The sequence below is a fragment of the Globicephala melas genome, chromosome 12 (assembly GCF_963455315.2).
Source record: "Globicephala melas chromosome 12, mGloMel1.2, whole genome shotgun sequence".
NCBI lineage: Eukaryota > Metazoa > Chordata > Mammalia > Artiodactyla > Delphinidae > Globicephala > Globicephala melas.
The window spans coordinates 43,679,632-43,694,733 of record NC_083325.1 but is presented as its reverse complement, the minus strand read 5'-3'; the positions used below and the strand labels follow the sequence as shown (position 1 = coordinate 43,694,733).

At 33.9% G+C, this 15,102-nt stretch overlaps 1 protein-coding gene across 11 annotated transcripts in view; it reads right to left on the bottom strand.

Moving 5' to 3' along the window:
- Window positions 1-15,102, bottom strand: part of CCDC88A (coiled-coil domain containing 88A) — a 193,856-nt gene that overhangs the window by 79,581 nt on the left and 99,173 nt on the right. For all 11 annotated transcript variants that reach the window (XM_060309849.2, XM_060309848.2, XM_030877233.3 and 8 more), the window contains 3 exons: window positions 6,792-6,861; window positions 4,777-4,835; window positions 1,128-1,211 (listed from right to left, as the gene is read on the bottom strand). In XM_060309849.2, the coding sequence (XP_060165832.1) occupies window positions 1,128-1,211; window positions 4,777-4,835; window positions 6,792-6,861 (213 nt within the window). The remainder of the gene's footprint in view (window positions 1-1,127; window positions 1,212-4,776; window positions 4,836-6,791; window positions 6,862-15,102) is intronic.

Below are 15,102 nucleotides of genomic sequence, written 5' to 3'. Positions count from 1 at the left end.
TGTCATAGAAACTTAGGAGAAAAGGACGCTCAGTATAAAGAGTTTTAAAAGAATGGAAAAGTTATATGAGTGAAATACTTATTTCTTGCTTTCCATTTCTCACTGTGATTCTGATATTTTGCTTTAACTTTCACAATAAACAGCAAAAATAACACTTTCAAGAATGGTGGCAAATTTAGTAACTTGCGGTACTCAGCATTTATTCAAAATCAAATACAAATCACAAAGCTAACAGAAATGAACATATATATGTATATATAAAGGGAAACTACCAACAAAACTGTATCTTGTAGAGTACTAATACACTTACTGCTGACAATATTACTGACCAGAAAGCGGGGCTGTTTGAATATTAACTAAGAGAAAAGATGATATATGGAACACAAAGTCATTTAAATAGAGAATATTTAAACACAACAATTCTCACTATTTAAAACTCTCTCCCTTTCCTTAGTTCTCTTTCTAATCAGCATGTAAAATTTAACATGCTGTAGTTCTAAAAACTCTAAAGTACGCAAGATTAAAAGCCCAAGACTAGACAGATGCAGAAATAGCAGCTTTTAAACACAATCTTAACAAATAAATATTAGCTTCAATTATCTGACATTGTACACTATGTCCTCCATTTAGGTTTTTATATGGATGTTATAAATCACTAATGTGTTTATAATTCAAGTAATATCTTCAGTAGAAATTATGCTGTGCCCATTCACTAAAAAAAAAAAATCACTGGAATCACATAATACTAATAGGTTAGTATTATCATCTTACCTCACTTTAGTTTTGAATTACAGGCAGTGATCCACTTTGTGCTGCTTCCATTTACTATACTATTCATGCTGTGATGTCTAACAAAGAAATATACGTTCCTCAAATAGCACTTTCTGCCTATATCCCTATGGATAAAGGCAACAGTACATCTGTAGTCAGCACTGTGCCACGTAGAAGATAATTCATTTAAGAAACTATGTCTAAAGAAAAGAAGATAATTTTTCTAAAAGCAGAGTTCATCTATAATTGACTTTGATTTATTCTTGCTTAATCCATGATGGTATTTGGGGAGACATACAAATAAAACATACCACAAGCTTCATAAAAATACATAAAAATTGTATACAGATTATTACCTCTTGAATATGTGCGGCAACTGCTGCTTTTGTATCAAAATCTAAACCTTGAATTCTTTCAATAAATTCTTCTTTTTTCTGACACTAAGAGAAACGAATAAACCAATCATTCATACTTTATAGGGTATAGTTGTTAACATGTTGTAAATAACCAAAAATTCATTAAGCTAAAAAGCTTGGCTACATTTTGAACAGCACAATGAGGGTTTTGTTTTGCATTTAAATGATCTCTAATACACCTACCCTAATAGAAAGATAACAATTTAGAAATATTTATTTAAAAAGCAACATATTGAAAATCCATACCATTTTTACGCTGAAAAGTTTTAAGTTCTAAAGCGGGTAACCATTACACAAACCATCTAAGGTCAGTACAATATAATTAGGCTAACTTTACAAACAGAGAAGTAAAGAATCAAGAACTTGTTTCAGAGAGGATAAGTTACTTGCCAAAAAACACAGTGAGTCAGTGGCAGAATTCGGAATACAGCCAAAATGCTCAGTCAGCCTTTGCCTATCATCAAACAACACAGTCCTTTTTCTTGGAAAAAAAATTTTAAGCAATTTTTACTTCAGGCTTACAATTCATTCTCACATCTTCATCCTATCAATCTCAATAAAAGAAACCTACTTTTGTGGCCCAGTTCAACACATATAAGGTAATACAATAAATATTTGATTTGTTTCTAACACAAAGTTACCAGGGGCAAAATTTAAGAATGTATATACAAGTACACATGTATCAAGTGGAATAAAGGCAGCAATTATTTATTGTGTACCTTTTAAAAAACGTTATATAAACTAAAAATATTACAATGCAAACCTCATCTTTTTCTTTCCATTCAGTACTGAATAACAGTTTAACATGCATCTTACTCTCTGCCTCTTGTCTACCTCTCTTATACTGCAATCCAACTGCGTTTAACGGTATTCTTACAGCTACCAAATGAGAAGTGCATACAAAACAGACAGCACTGCCTTGTCTAGCTTAGTTGCATCTCTTGGGCCAATTACTGAACTACTAGTGAAGACACTATACTCAAAAAAGGAAACTTGGCTCTTTGGTCAGTAAGAAACTTAGCAAGGTTCTGATTTACACTCTACACATTTATTATATCATAACATTTTTTAAACAACTTTATTGGAGTATAATTGCTTTACAGTATTGTGTTAGTTTCTGCTGTATAACAAAGTGAATCAGCTATATGCATACGTATAACCCCATATCCCCTCCCTCCTGCATCTCCCTCTCACCCTCCTTATCCCACCCCTCTAGGTGGTCACAAAGCACCAAGCTGATCTCCCTGTGCCATGCGGCTGCTTCCCACTAGCTATCTATTCTACATTTGGTAGTGTATATATGTCAGTGCTACTCTCTCATTTCGTCCCAGCTTACCCTTCCCCCTCCCCGTGTCCTCAAGTCCATTCTCTACATCTGTGTCTTTACTCCTGTCCTGCCCCTAGGTTCATCAGAACCAGTTTTTTTTTTTAGATTCCATATATATGTTAGCATACAGTATTTGTTTTTCTCTTTCTGACTTACTTCACACTGTATGACAGACTCTAGGTCCAGGTCCATCCACTTCACTACAAATAACTCAGTTTTGTTTCTTTTTATGGCTGAGTAATATTTCATTGTATATATGTGCCACATCTTCTTTACCCATTCATCTGTCGATGGAAACCTAGGTTGCTTCCATGTCCTGGCCATTGTAAATAGAGCTGCAATGAACATTGTGGTACATGACTGTTTTTGAATTATGGTTTTCTCGGGGTATATGCCCAGCAGTGGGATTGCTCGGTCATATGGTATCTCTATTTTTGGGTTTTTAAGGAACATCCATGCTGTTCTCCATAGTGGCTGTATCAATTTACATTCCCACCAACAGTGCAAGAGGGTTCCCTTTTCTCCACACCCTCTCCAGCATTTATGCTTTGTACATTTTTTGATGATGGCCATTCTGACTGGTGTGAGGTGATACCTCACTGTAGTTTTGATTTGCATTTCTCTAATGACTAGTGTACATCATAATATTTTATTTCTACTTCCATAAAATTTAATTTAATTAAGCACATTTCTATCAGTGCAGAAAGTTCCTTATCCTATAAAAGCAAAATTATTAGGATGATATAGAAATTCAATGAAATTTAAAATTAAATTAACTTAATTTTAAATTAAATTTAAAATTAAATTATGAGAAATGTACAGTTCCCATCTATGACTAGGAAGTCAGAGTTTTGGAGGGATGTGATAAAAACTACCAGGTTTAAAAACAAGAATTTTTTTGGTCTAGTAAATAATATTTGACAGGCATAGTGAGAACAATTAAGAATGACTTTCGGATAGTACATTTGCGGCATATATAAAATAACTAACTTTTTAGGTATGGTAACCCCAATTTTTAAATGTTATGCTTCCAAAAGTGACTTATGTATAGTTTGAGCCAGTGAACATATATAAAATGGCAGGGTTATAATAAGTATGACTCACTGAAGGGTTCCCCAATTCAACTGCCATACCTTTGTCTGCCTTCAGTTTAAACACATACACTTCCCTTTTCTAAGTCCTAGAGCCACTGTTTATTTATACTACCTTTAAAAGCTCACCCTGTAACACAGTTTCAACACAGATCAATGAGAATTCTTCCTTTACCTTAAAATACCCACAATTTGTACTAAATCTCACCTCTGTTCAAACTCTGAAAGTTTTAAGAATTCTGAAAATGTTTTATAAATAGGTTAGGTTTTCTTAAAGAATATCGAATGAAGCTGATAGGTTCTTGAAGGCTAGAAACGAGAAAGAGTACCAAGACGGAAAAAAGATAGAATGAGAAGATTCACTTTGAAGTTGAATAATCAGAATATCAGTGTTGTCCAATACAAGTACTCACTAGCTAACTGTGGCTACTGACTATTGAAATATAGCTAGTGCAACTGAGAAACTGAAACTGTAATTTTATTCAATTGTAACTAATTTAAACTTAAATAGCAACACGTGGCTAGTGGCTATTCTACTGACAGCCCAGCTCTAGAGCATAAAGAGAGTATGGTGTTAAAAACAGAACTATAAACAGTTTCACTTCCAACTATAAAGACTCTTGTGAAGACTAAATCATCATCAGCAAACTTTTCTCCACTTAAAATTAAGCTCTCTTTTATCTTTATATACAGTTTTTAAAGTGTTATGGGCACTAAAGTTACTTCTAATTCTATTACATTAATTGATTCCTAAGCCAGCAGATTATCGTGATTTCATAATTTCTGCCTCCTTTTGATCATCAATCCTCTTCCCTTCTGTAACACACACACATGCGTGCATAAATCATAGGATGTTCTGGGAGAGGTTTTTAAGGGTACCTCTAGGGAAACTTGAAAAGCTGGGGCCTTTAAAAGCCTCGAATAAAAAAAAAGAATTAAATGTTTTAAATGATTATGACTACCTGATAATATAACTAAAGTTTGAAATAAAGTAACAGAATGAGTGTTTTTCTTCAAAAACCTTCTCCTTAGGAGGTTATACAGTTATTTAAAATTTTCTAACATGGACTTTGAACACCAATGGCCCATCCTTAAGTCTTTCAGAAACTAGAGCCTGAAAAATTTATAAAAAGTTATTAAAATAAAAATACGAAGAATTATTTTAACTTACCTGAACTGCGCAACCCAGTAAAAGTAAAAGCAACTTTTTAACTTCTTCTGTGCCTTGTTCTGAAATAAAAACAACTACTAAGTACAACATTTTACTTTAGTTCAACTCTCTTAGAGTGGTAGTATTACTTCTAGAGGTGATATTCACAACAACTTGACCAAGGGATTAAGTTTATAAGTGCAGTGGAGAATTCAGAAAAGCAGCTCTGTGTGTGCACAATATGGTAAGAGGAATTTTGAAGGGCTGCAGTACAGATAAAACAGCTTTCAAAGCTCTGTGTGATAAAGGATGCTAACTCTAAATCCACTACTTCTCCGTACGTCATTATACTACACCAGCATACCAAATTAGGAACCTCTACTATAGAGACATGCCACAGCCAGCCAAAATGGTTCCTAATAGGTCTTAGGCCTATTGGTGTTTTCTTTCTGAAACACTGACCTTATATGATTCATCTACCTATAAAATGTAAACGGCTTTCCCCTGCGTAGATTCATGAAAATCAAAACCTTAAATATCAGTTACGGTGAGGCTGGTAAAATAAATGTATATAACAAGCTGAATAAAGTTTATGGTCTGTAACAGAACTGGACAGTACATTCACTGTCCAACAGCATTCAATTCAAATTTTCTTAAAACATTCAGCTGACAAAAAAAAAGTCACTTCTCTGGCCAGAATTTCACCATCAGGCCAATCTGTCTTCTCAAACATTTCCTCCTACTCTCCATGAAACAACCTACCTTCTTAGCCACACTAATCATGCTTCCCCAAATATACATACATATATACACACACCACTGCCTTAACTTCTGTTACTCCCTCTGCCTGTCTTTCTTCCCTACCCTTCGTCCCTCTAATGAACTACTTACTAATCTAATCACAATCCTAGGCACAGCTCTAACATCTCTGTGTTGTCTTCCCTGACCCAACCACCAATGGTCTCCAACCCTCACTAATCTACCAACTTTAAGAATAATCAATGGCTCCATATTTTATAAGCCTTAACATTCTTACATCTCTCTACTTTGCACTAATTATTACATGATTTCCCAGTAATCTGTGTATCTCTCGCCACAACACAAGACCCTCCAGAGCATAAACCATTTTCTTTATATTCCTGGTCCCTCTAACTTGGTAAGTAATTATTAAATGCATGTGGAATTGAAAACAATTCCATTCTACATACAAAATGTTTTTTACATTTTTTATTTGTATATTAAAATATTCCAGAATATCTCGAAAGAGTATCTAAACTCCTAATTCACCCCATCTAATTTGTAGTTTGCTCAATGAAAACAGCTGCTTGGATTTCGTTTTTATTTTGGTTTTATTTTTGTTTGTTTTGACTGAGGGTGAGACTGGGAATTGGAGAAGATATACTTGATTTGGGTTACATGCTTGTAAGAATAAGTCCTTTGTTGAAACTGTTAGGTAGCTGCTAATTTCCCCAACTGTTCAAAAATTAAAACCCTGAACATGTCGCACTTAAAATCTGGTAAAGGGCAGAAACTTTGAAGAAAATAATTTAAATTATCTAAGAAACTGCTTCTCATCTTTTTTCCACTCAAAAGCAGTTTAATATAAATTACAACATATCAATCAGTAAAACCTCAGATTCAAACAACTTTGGCAATGGTAGATAGTAGCTATAAAACCTAGAAATTATTTCAAAATCACTTCTTTTCTAAGGTTATGTTCTTTTAAGCTTATAACTGCTGTACTTATCTTCTATACTTGTTTATAAGACACTAAAAATCATCACAGAAAAGTATCGACTTGGTAGAGTAAAAAAAAAAACACTGGACTTAATGTAAAATGTATGTCTGATCCCATCTACGACTTACAAACATTCTGTTTACTTTCTCTATATAAAATGGAATATCACCTCCAACTTTCCCTATAGACTCACAAAAAACCTAGTGAGTTAATGGAAATTAGCAAGATCTTGGTAAGCATCATAATACTACACAAAGATAAGACTTTATTATCACATTATGCTAATTTTAATACTTACCAGAAAAGGGATTTTTGCCAATGATTAAGACATTTGGCAAAGACATCATAATCAACTGCTGCAAAGTCTCCTACAAAAAGATACCCAAAGGTTGTTATATGGGTAATGCTGACAGGATAATTACTCAACAAGCTGTAACTTATGATTCGTGCACATCTCTGTAGGCATACTTTACCTACAGAGGTATACTGCAATTAAAAAGCTTAAAAAATGTGAAAAAAAAGATGTCTAAAAAGTCTTAAATCTTTTGCAACTATAAGTTAATGAATTAAATAACTAAAATTACAATTATCAGATAGGCTTAAGTTAATAAACATATCAAATGTCCATCAAATAAGTGTCCAAGTTGAACTGGTCTAATACCTATTATTTGGAAATCTGAATTTTAGGTATTAGATAATTAAACAACTTTCCTCAATTAAAAGATCAAGTGTGTGTATCTTGAGTTTTTTTTGTTACTTCTCTCTGAGAGAACTAAAAAATCAACTGATAGTAAAATTAAGAAAGCTAGTTAGTTCATTAAAAATCGTATCTTACGAGTATTTCATGAAAGTGAGCTCTTCCTCAGTGACTCGTTATTTCTCTCCTATCTACAATTCATGTTTTACTTCCTTTGACTTCTGTCAAACTTTTTGTGACAAGAATATATACAAATTCTGATGGTACAGGATGATTCAGAAAATTGAATGCCTCCAAATTATTCATTTTGGTTATACACTAAGTATGCATCTTCTGTTTATACTACCTCTTCTTTCAGGAAATGAGAGAACACATCATGTCTATCACTATAACTACTAACAATGACATGCTACAAAGGGTCTGGGATGAATTAGACTACAGGATTGATTAGTTTAATGTGATAATACTGAATCTTTGCAAGATTATGAAATAACTGTGAGTGTCTTTACAATTTGGCTTTCACTACACATTCAGACATAACTAGTTGCTGAGGAATAATTTTTTGTTAAGTATTCAATTCCTTCTGAATCATTCTTTCCTTAACACTACGATGAGGAAGCAAATAACCATGAAAAGTTAACCTTTATTACTTTTTTAAAGATGTGTGATTCTAGATCCTCAAAAGCGGTTTCCTATAGCCAGAGTGTGACATGACACCAGAGGCTAGGTAGAATTGATCTTTTATCTGTAATTTCTTTCAGATATGTATTAGAAAGTTTCAAAAAATTTCTTCAGTGTTATATTTACTAGTCTTAAAAAAACTAACACCAAAAATATGCACACATTTAGAGAAAACTACATATTCAGTATGTGCATCACATTAGTAAATACAGTTAAGAATAGTAAGTGTCAAAAATTGCTAAAATCACTTATTCCAAGGATTGATACTGAGTTTGGATATTTAATAAATGAGTTTTCCAGTTAAAAGCAAGTTATGCCAAGATAAAATATTCTATAGCCAAGTATGTAACAGCTAAATGGACTTAAAGAAATAAATTTCAAATTAATTGCAATTTTTAGTTTCCTTGCCCTAAAGCAAAATTTTCAGGACTATATTTGTACATATTTAAAAGAAAGCATAAATAAGAGAGATGCATTAAAAAAAGCAATCATTGGGCTTCCCTGGTGGCGCAGTGGTTGAGAGTCCACCTGCTGATGCAGGAGACATGGGTTCGTGCCCCGGTCCGGGAAGATCCCCCATGCCGTGGAGCGGCTGGGCCCGTGAGCCATGGCTGCTGAGCCTGCGCGTCCGGAGCCTGTGCTCCACAACAGGAGAGGCCACAACAGTGAGAGCCCCGCGTACCGCAAAAAAAAAAAAAAAAAAAAAAAAAAAAAAGCAATCATTGTTTTGTTTATATCCTTTTTAGTGGAGATAATCTAAGTCAAGACAATCTATTTTATTGATGTACCATGTAACATTCTATGTTGGCAGAGTTATAAGGAAATTGTCCAAATAGGTACTAATCTTTAATATGGTTCACCACCTCTTTCTTACATCCTCTTCCTCAGGTGGCTCCCCACTTCCTGCCTATTCTAACACCTCATTCTCTAATGCTATCTTAGTCTCTCCACAAAGATAAAAGCAATCTCATATATTCTTTCATCATATGGTACCATCAGTGACCTCCTGTGTTAATACAGTTTGCTTAACCTGTACACTATCACGTTTGATTATATTTGGATGAAGCAAATTCAAACGTACCTCTGTGTATCTAAAGATGTACTCTAGTATGGTGGAATGTGAATGCCTAGTATAGAGTACTATGGTAGAGTCAAGTCAGAAAACTTAGGCTTAAATTTCAGCTCCTTGACTTACTATGTGTGTGACTTTTGCTGAGAAGGGTAAGAAGTGAAACAAAAGTGTAAAGTTTTTTTAAACGGTGGTTATTATTTTTTAACAAATTTATTTTTTTATTTTTGGCTGCGTTGGGTCTTCATTGCTACGCGCGGGCTTTCTCTAGTTGCAGCAAGCAGGGGCTACTCTTCATTGCGGTGCACGGGCTTCTCATCGTGGAGGCTTCTCTTGTTGCAGAGCACAGGCTCTAGGCGTGCCAGCTTTAGTAGTTGTGGCATGCGGACTCAGTAGTTGTGGCTCGCGGGCTCTAGAGCACAGGCTCAGTCGTTGTGGCGCATGGGCTTAGCTGCCCCGCAGCATGTGGGATCTTCCCGTACCAGGGATCGAACCCGTGTCCCCTGCATTGGCAGGCAGATTCTTAACCATTGCACCACCAGGGAAGCCCAAATGATGGTTATTAAATATTAGAGTTAATGAAAAAAAAATCTACCTTTTACTTTATTTCCAAGTACTGATTTTGTTATGTCTGAAAGTGCTAATATTAGGTAAGGCAGCTAAAAATTATACAAATTTAAAAAACCCAAATTATTCTAAAACCTCTATTTGGTTCTTTGGGTTCTTCAGAGAATTCTAGCTACATTTTTGTAAAAATTCCTATTTCCCAATTCCAATCTTACAAGTAACATTAAAAAATACACAAGACATAAAAGAAATCAGAGGTTAGAAAAACTGATTGTTATTGTTAAAGCTCTACTATAACATCCTGAGACTTCCCAGACTTCACCTAGCTCTAAAGATGTTCATTATTAAGGTGCTAAGAAATGGAAAAACAATACATAACTTAGTCCAAGATAAATACTACTTTGTTAAGCAGGAGCAACAATTAATTTGTTGTTAATTAATGGGTTAAGAATGATAACATATGTAAATGAATAAGTGAAGAGACTTCAATTTGTTAGTAAAGTGATGAGAAACCTATTTAAAAATGTATAGGGCTTCCCTGGTGGTGCAGTGGTTGAGAGTCCGCCTGCCGATGCAGGGGACACGGGTTCGTGCCCGGGTCCAGGAAGATCCCACATGCCGCGGAGCGGCTGGGTCCATGAGCCATGGCCACTGAGCCTTTGCGTCCAGAGCCTGTGCTCCACAACCGGAGAGGCCACAACAGTGAGAGGCCCGCGTACCGCAAAAAAAAAAAAAAAAAAAAAAAGTACAGAAAAAGAAAGAGTTTTAACAATACAATAGAAAGTGGAGAAAGTTTTGAGAAAATCAGGACAGCCACTCATTCAACAAATATTTATTGCATGTTTATTATCTGTCAGACATTATTCTAGATACTGGAAATAAAGCAATGAAGAAACAAAAATCCTTGCTCCCATGGAATTTACATTTTTGAAGGGGTAGAAAGAAAATAAGTAAATGTTTTTGGTGATAAGGGCTAACAATAAAATGAAACCAGGGAACAAGAGGTGGAGATAAGGAGAAGGATGCAAGTTTTGAAAGATATGCAAATATTCAAATATAGAGAATTTGAGAATTTTCAAGACCACTAAAGCAAAGCTTCACTGAATTGGTAGAAAATCTATCCTGGTATGAAGACAGTCCAGAAAAATTTGCAGAACATCAATAATTAATAAAAATAAAGACAGAATAAGAAAGAATGGCAGAGATTATCTTAATAGGAAAATAACAGAAGTGCTTTGAAAGATACAAGTCATTTCATTCCTATTATTTTTAATTGACTTTGTATAACTTTTCTATAAAAATGGTATATTAACTATTTTTTTAGTTTTAGTTTAGAAACTTTTAAAACTGATACACAAGTTTCTGTGAATTGAAACTCATGTTGCTAAAGCACTTAAGAAAGACTATTTCAAGTTTGTGCCAGACAGACCCTAGAGACTATTCAAAGACAACTTAAACCAGGTTTCTCCTTCTTCCTACAAGTTACCCATAACACTTCCTTCACAGTAAGAACTTAAACAATACTTCTGGGAAAGGTCTGGGCTCATTTCCCTTTTTGAATCACATTGAACAAAATACTAAAACTAAAACTATACATTTCTAAGGTACTAAATATGGGCTTCAAAGATTTCTAGAATACACTGGAATGACAGTCTCTCCTTTGGGACTCTAAATCTGTTTTAAAAACTCAAACATAATTACATTTATCATACTATTTGTATTTAGCATTTTATCCGTGTTACTAGTGAAAAGAATTAAGACTATTTTATTATATTTTAGTAGCATGTAGAAAAAAATTAAATGAATGATGTTAAAAGAAAAGAAAATCTGACCAAAGTATCAAAAATACTCCAAATGTTGCTTATTATAACAGATGTTAAAGAAAAACCTTAAAAAGTACCTGCTTTCTCTGGCAACTAAATTAATGGTACTAGACCTAATTTTTACTTTTACTATTAGTGACGTCAAACATGCAAAAACTTCCTAATAAATTTATTAATTGTAAAGTGTTCTTGTCTTTTAGGCCTCAAATGATTCAGTTCATTATTTTAATGGTGGCTGAAGAACCACCTTGCTTCTTTTAGTATTTATTTAAACTGCAGCTTGTGCAGTCATACCAAACAACGGCTGCTGACAGAATTCTAAAAGTGGACTAAGATTTTTACTTGTAGACTGTGTCTCTGATAATCAAATTCACCTTCTTGCCTTCATCCACAGGAATAAAAATAACTTAAAAAAAAAAATCAAAGCACCAAGGTAATTTTCCATAACAGCTATAATTTACTTATTTTCTGACTTGAAAATTTTTAAATATTTATTTGCAAGACAAAAAGAGATGCTTGCTATGTATCAAGCAATTATTTGAAAAGGTTTGAATTGCCACTTAAACGTAATGAAGTGTTCAACAATCTTTCTGATAATCTAAAGTTACCAGTTACTGCTCTCAAGACCTCTCACATTCACTGTCCTATCACAATCACAATTACAAAATTACACTATCACAATCAAAATTATTTGATTTAGTTATTTACTTGTCTATTATCCCTCTACTAGAGAACAGGGCTACAGCCTGTCCTGTTTATCACTATAGCTTCAACGCCTTGGCATTCAATGAAAGGCAGCAGAAAAGAAGGGCAATCTGAAATTGTAATTTTTACTGAGCTTTTACATATTCCACATCATTAAAATAAAAAAGGGAAGAATACTAACACTTAAATTAACTTATCATCACTGAAAAGATTCACTGAAATAATTCCCCCCACTAACAATCATCTCAGGGTATTCTGTCAATTTTCTTCCTCCCTAAGAATCATTTTTGCAAGATGATCTTGATGCTTAACAACACATTAAAAAACAAACAAACCTGGAGACATCATACATTTGTGAATTTTAACCTACCCAAACTTACTCCTTCTGCGAGTCAGACAATCAAAATGTACAAAATATTTTACCTCAAATACTTTTTCTGAGGGGCGTATGAGATACAACAAAATACTTTTGATTGTTTGAGAAAGATTTTCAGGGAAATTTTTGGTTTTCCCAACAGTCAGGTAATTTAACAGATGACAATAACTGCACTGATTCGGCCTTTAATTTGAAATCTGTCAATATATTAAACTGGGTCATGTCTATCTTGGTTTTACACATGAAAATAAAAAATCATTTTAGTAAGTCAATTAATCATGTAAATAAGATGGATGACCTATTTCTGAAGATACCCTAGAAGTGCCTTAGAAAGATTTTATGGAAGACTATGAAGCATGAAAGGGAGCGGGTAGAGAGGGTTTGGTAAACTGGTTCAGTGGTACAAGCGGAATTTCAACACTCAGTAATATTTTAAGTATCTGAAACTACGTTGACAAAATGTTAAGATACTCAATCACTTCTAGCTCTAAGTTACAACAGTTCACTGATATTCAAACTTAGATTAATTAAAAGAAAAGGGTGTAAGTGGTCATCCTGCAAATGTTAATGAAATATTTACAGGTGTGTCTAAAAAATGGTGACAGTCAAGACAAATCAAATCATTAATAATAATATCATCTTGGCACTATTAACATTTGGGCTTCTCAATTTTAGCACAACTAACATTTTGGGCTAGATAATTTATTTTTAACATTGATACAATACATTTTAATATATAATCCACATTCATATTTCCACATTTTCCATCAAAATATTCTTTATAGCTTTTGGGGGGAGAGATTCAGAATCCAACCAAAGATACACTGTCTCCACTTGTTACACCTCTTTAGTCTCCCTTCATCTAGAACAGCTCCTTTGCCCTTTTTAAAAAATTGTTGTCAATGACATATACATTTTCTAGAAATCAGACTTATTGAGGTGTAATGTACATGCAATAAAAATCACCAATTTTATGTGTACAATTTAATGAGTTTTGACAAATGTACACAGTTTTGAAACCACCATTTCAGTAATGATGTCAACATTTTCATTATTTCAAAAAGCTTCCCTGTGCCCCTTTGCAATCAATTCCCTCAAGTATGTTTTTGACATTTCCTCTTTTTAGAAGCACTTTATTTTGTAGGCTTTCGTGATACCACGGCTTGTCTAGTTTCCCTCCTGTATCTCCTTCTTGGTCAGCTTAGCCAGTTTCTCCTTCTCTGTGAGGACAGGAATCTTATTTGTTATGTTTGCCGCTTACGACCACATCCCCAGCACCTAAAACTGTGTCTGGCTCAGGAAATACTGCAAGACGTTCATCTCTATTAATTTATGTAATGCTCAGCTGCCAGCTAAGTATTATTATCTTTATTTTATAGATGAAGACGTTAAAGCTCAAGGAAGTAATTTGTACCATTTATACAACTGCTACATAACAGAGAGCCAGGATTTAAATACACTATATAAAATACATTTTGATTATTATATCATTAATTAAATTATTAAATATTTCATTATTAAATATTTCATATATGTCATATTAAAGACAAATATGCAAATATTTTAAATATCTGGACTCCAGAATTTAAGATAGATTTTTATACCACTTTGTCCCTGTGACATAAAAGTTAAGCACATCTACTGAGAGAACTATAATTCAATGTGATATAATGTTTTGGATTTGAAAGGCACATGTTTGTTTGGGCTGGATAATTCTTAATCACGGGGAAATGTCCTGTGCATTGCAAGATGCTTAGCCACATTCCTGGCTTCTATCCACTAATGCCAGTAGTACTCTTAGGTACAACAACCAAAAATGTCTCTAGTCTTTGCTAAATGTCCCCCAGGTGATAAAATCACCCTCCACTAAGAACCTATCTAAACCACTGAACTGATGGATTTTACAATTCCCTCATCCGCAAATATCTCTGCAACTATAACTTCATTAAATTAATATGATCAATACAAAGACAATTTCAATACCTAGCTTGGGCAGGAGGAAGACAAAGAACAAGAAAACAGTAGTTTAATAAAAAAGAATGAAACATTACTACATGCTACAACATTGATGAACCTTGAAATCATTATGCTAAATGAAAGAAGCCAGTAACAAAAGACCACATACTGTACAATTGCACTTTTATGAAATGTCTACAATAAGCAAGTCTATAGAGACAGAAAATAGATTAGCAGATGCCTAAGGTTGGGGTGGTGGTGGTGGTGATGAGTGTGTATGCAGGGTTCGGGGAAATGGGGAGTGACTGCTAACAGATACAGGGTTTCTTTTTGGGGTGATAAAAATGTTCCAAAATTGGTGGTGTAGATGGTTGTATAACTCTGTATATATACTAAAAACCACTGAATAGGACACTTTAAATGGGCTATACAGTACGTGAATTATATCTGAATAAAGTTGTTAAAAAAAAAGCAATAGTAGACAACACAGAATTAGGTTGCACTGACAAATGATTTAAGATTCTGATAAAGAAATCCCCTTGCCTTTTATGTCTTCTTTCCCAAGGAGTCTCACAAAATTTTCAAGAAAAACTTGCATCTCCCTAAAGATAGTGTGAAACCAAAGATCTAACAACATTCCAATAAGGGCAAGATTGATGAAGATTGTCAAAATGAGTCACTGCACCCCTTTATCTAGTCTTTTGTTTAATGTATCTAGAAATACTGACACAAAAT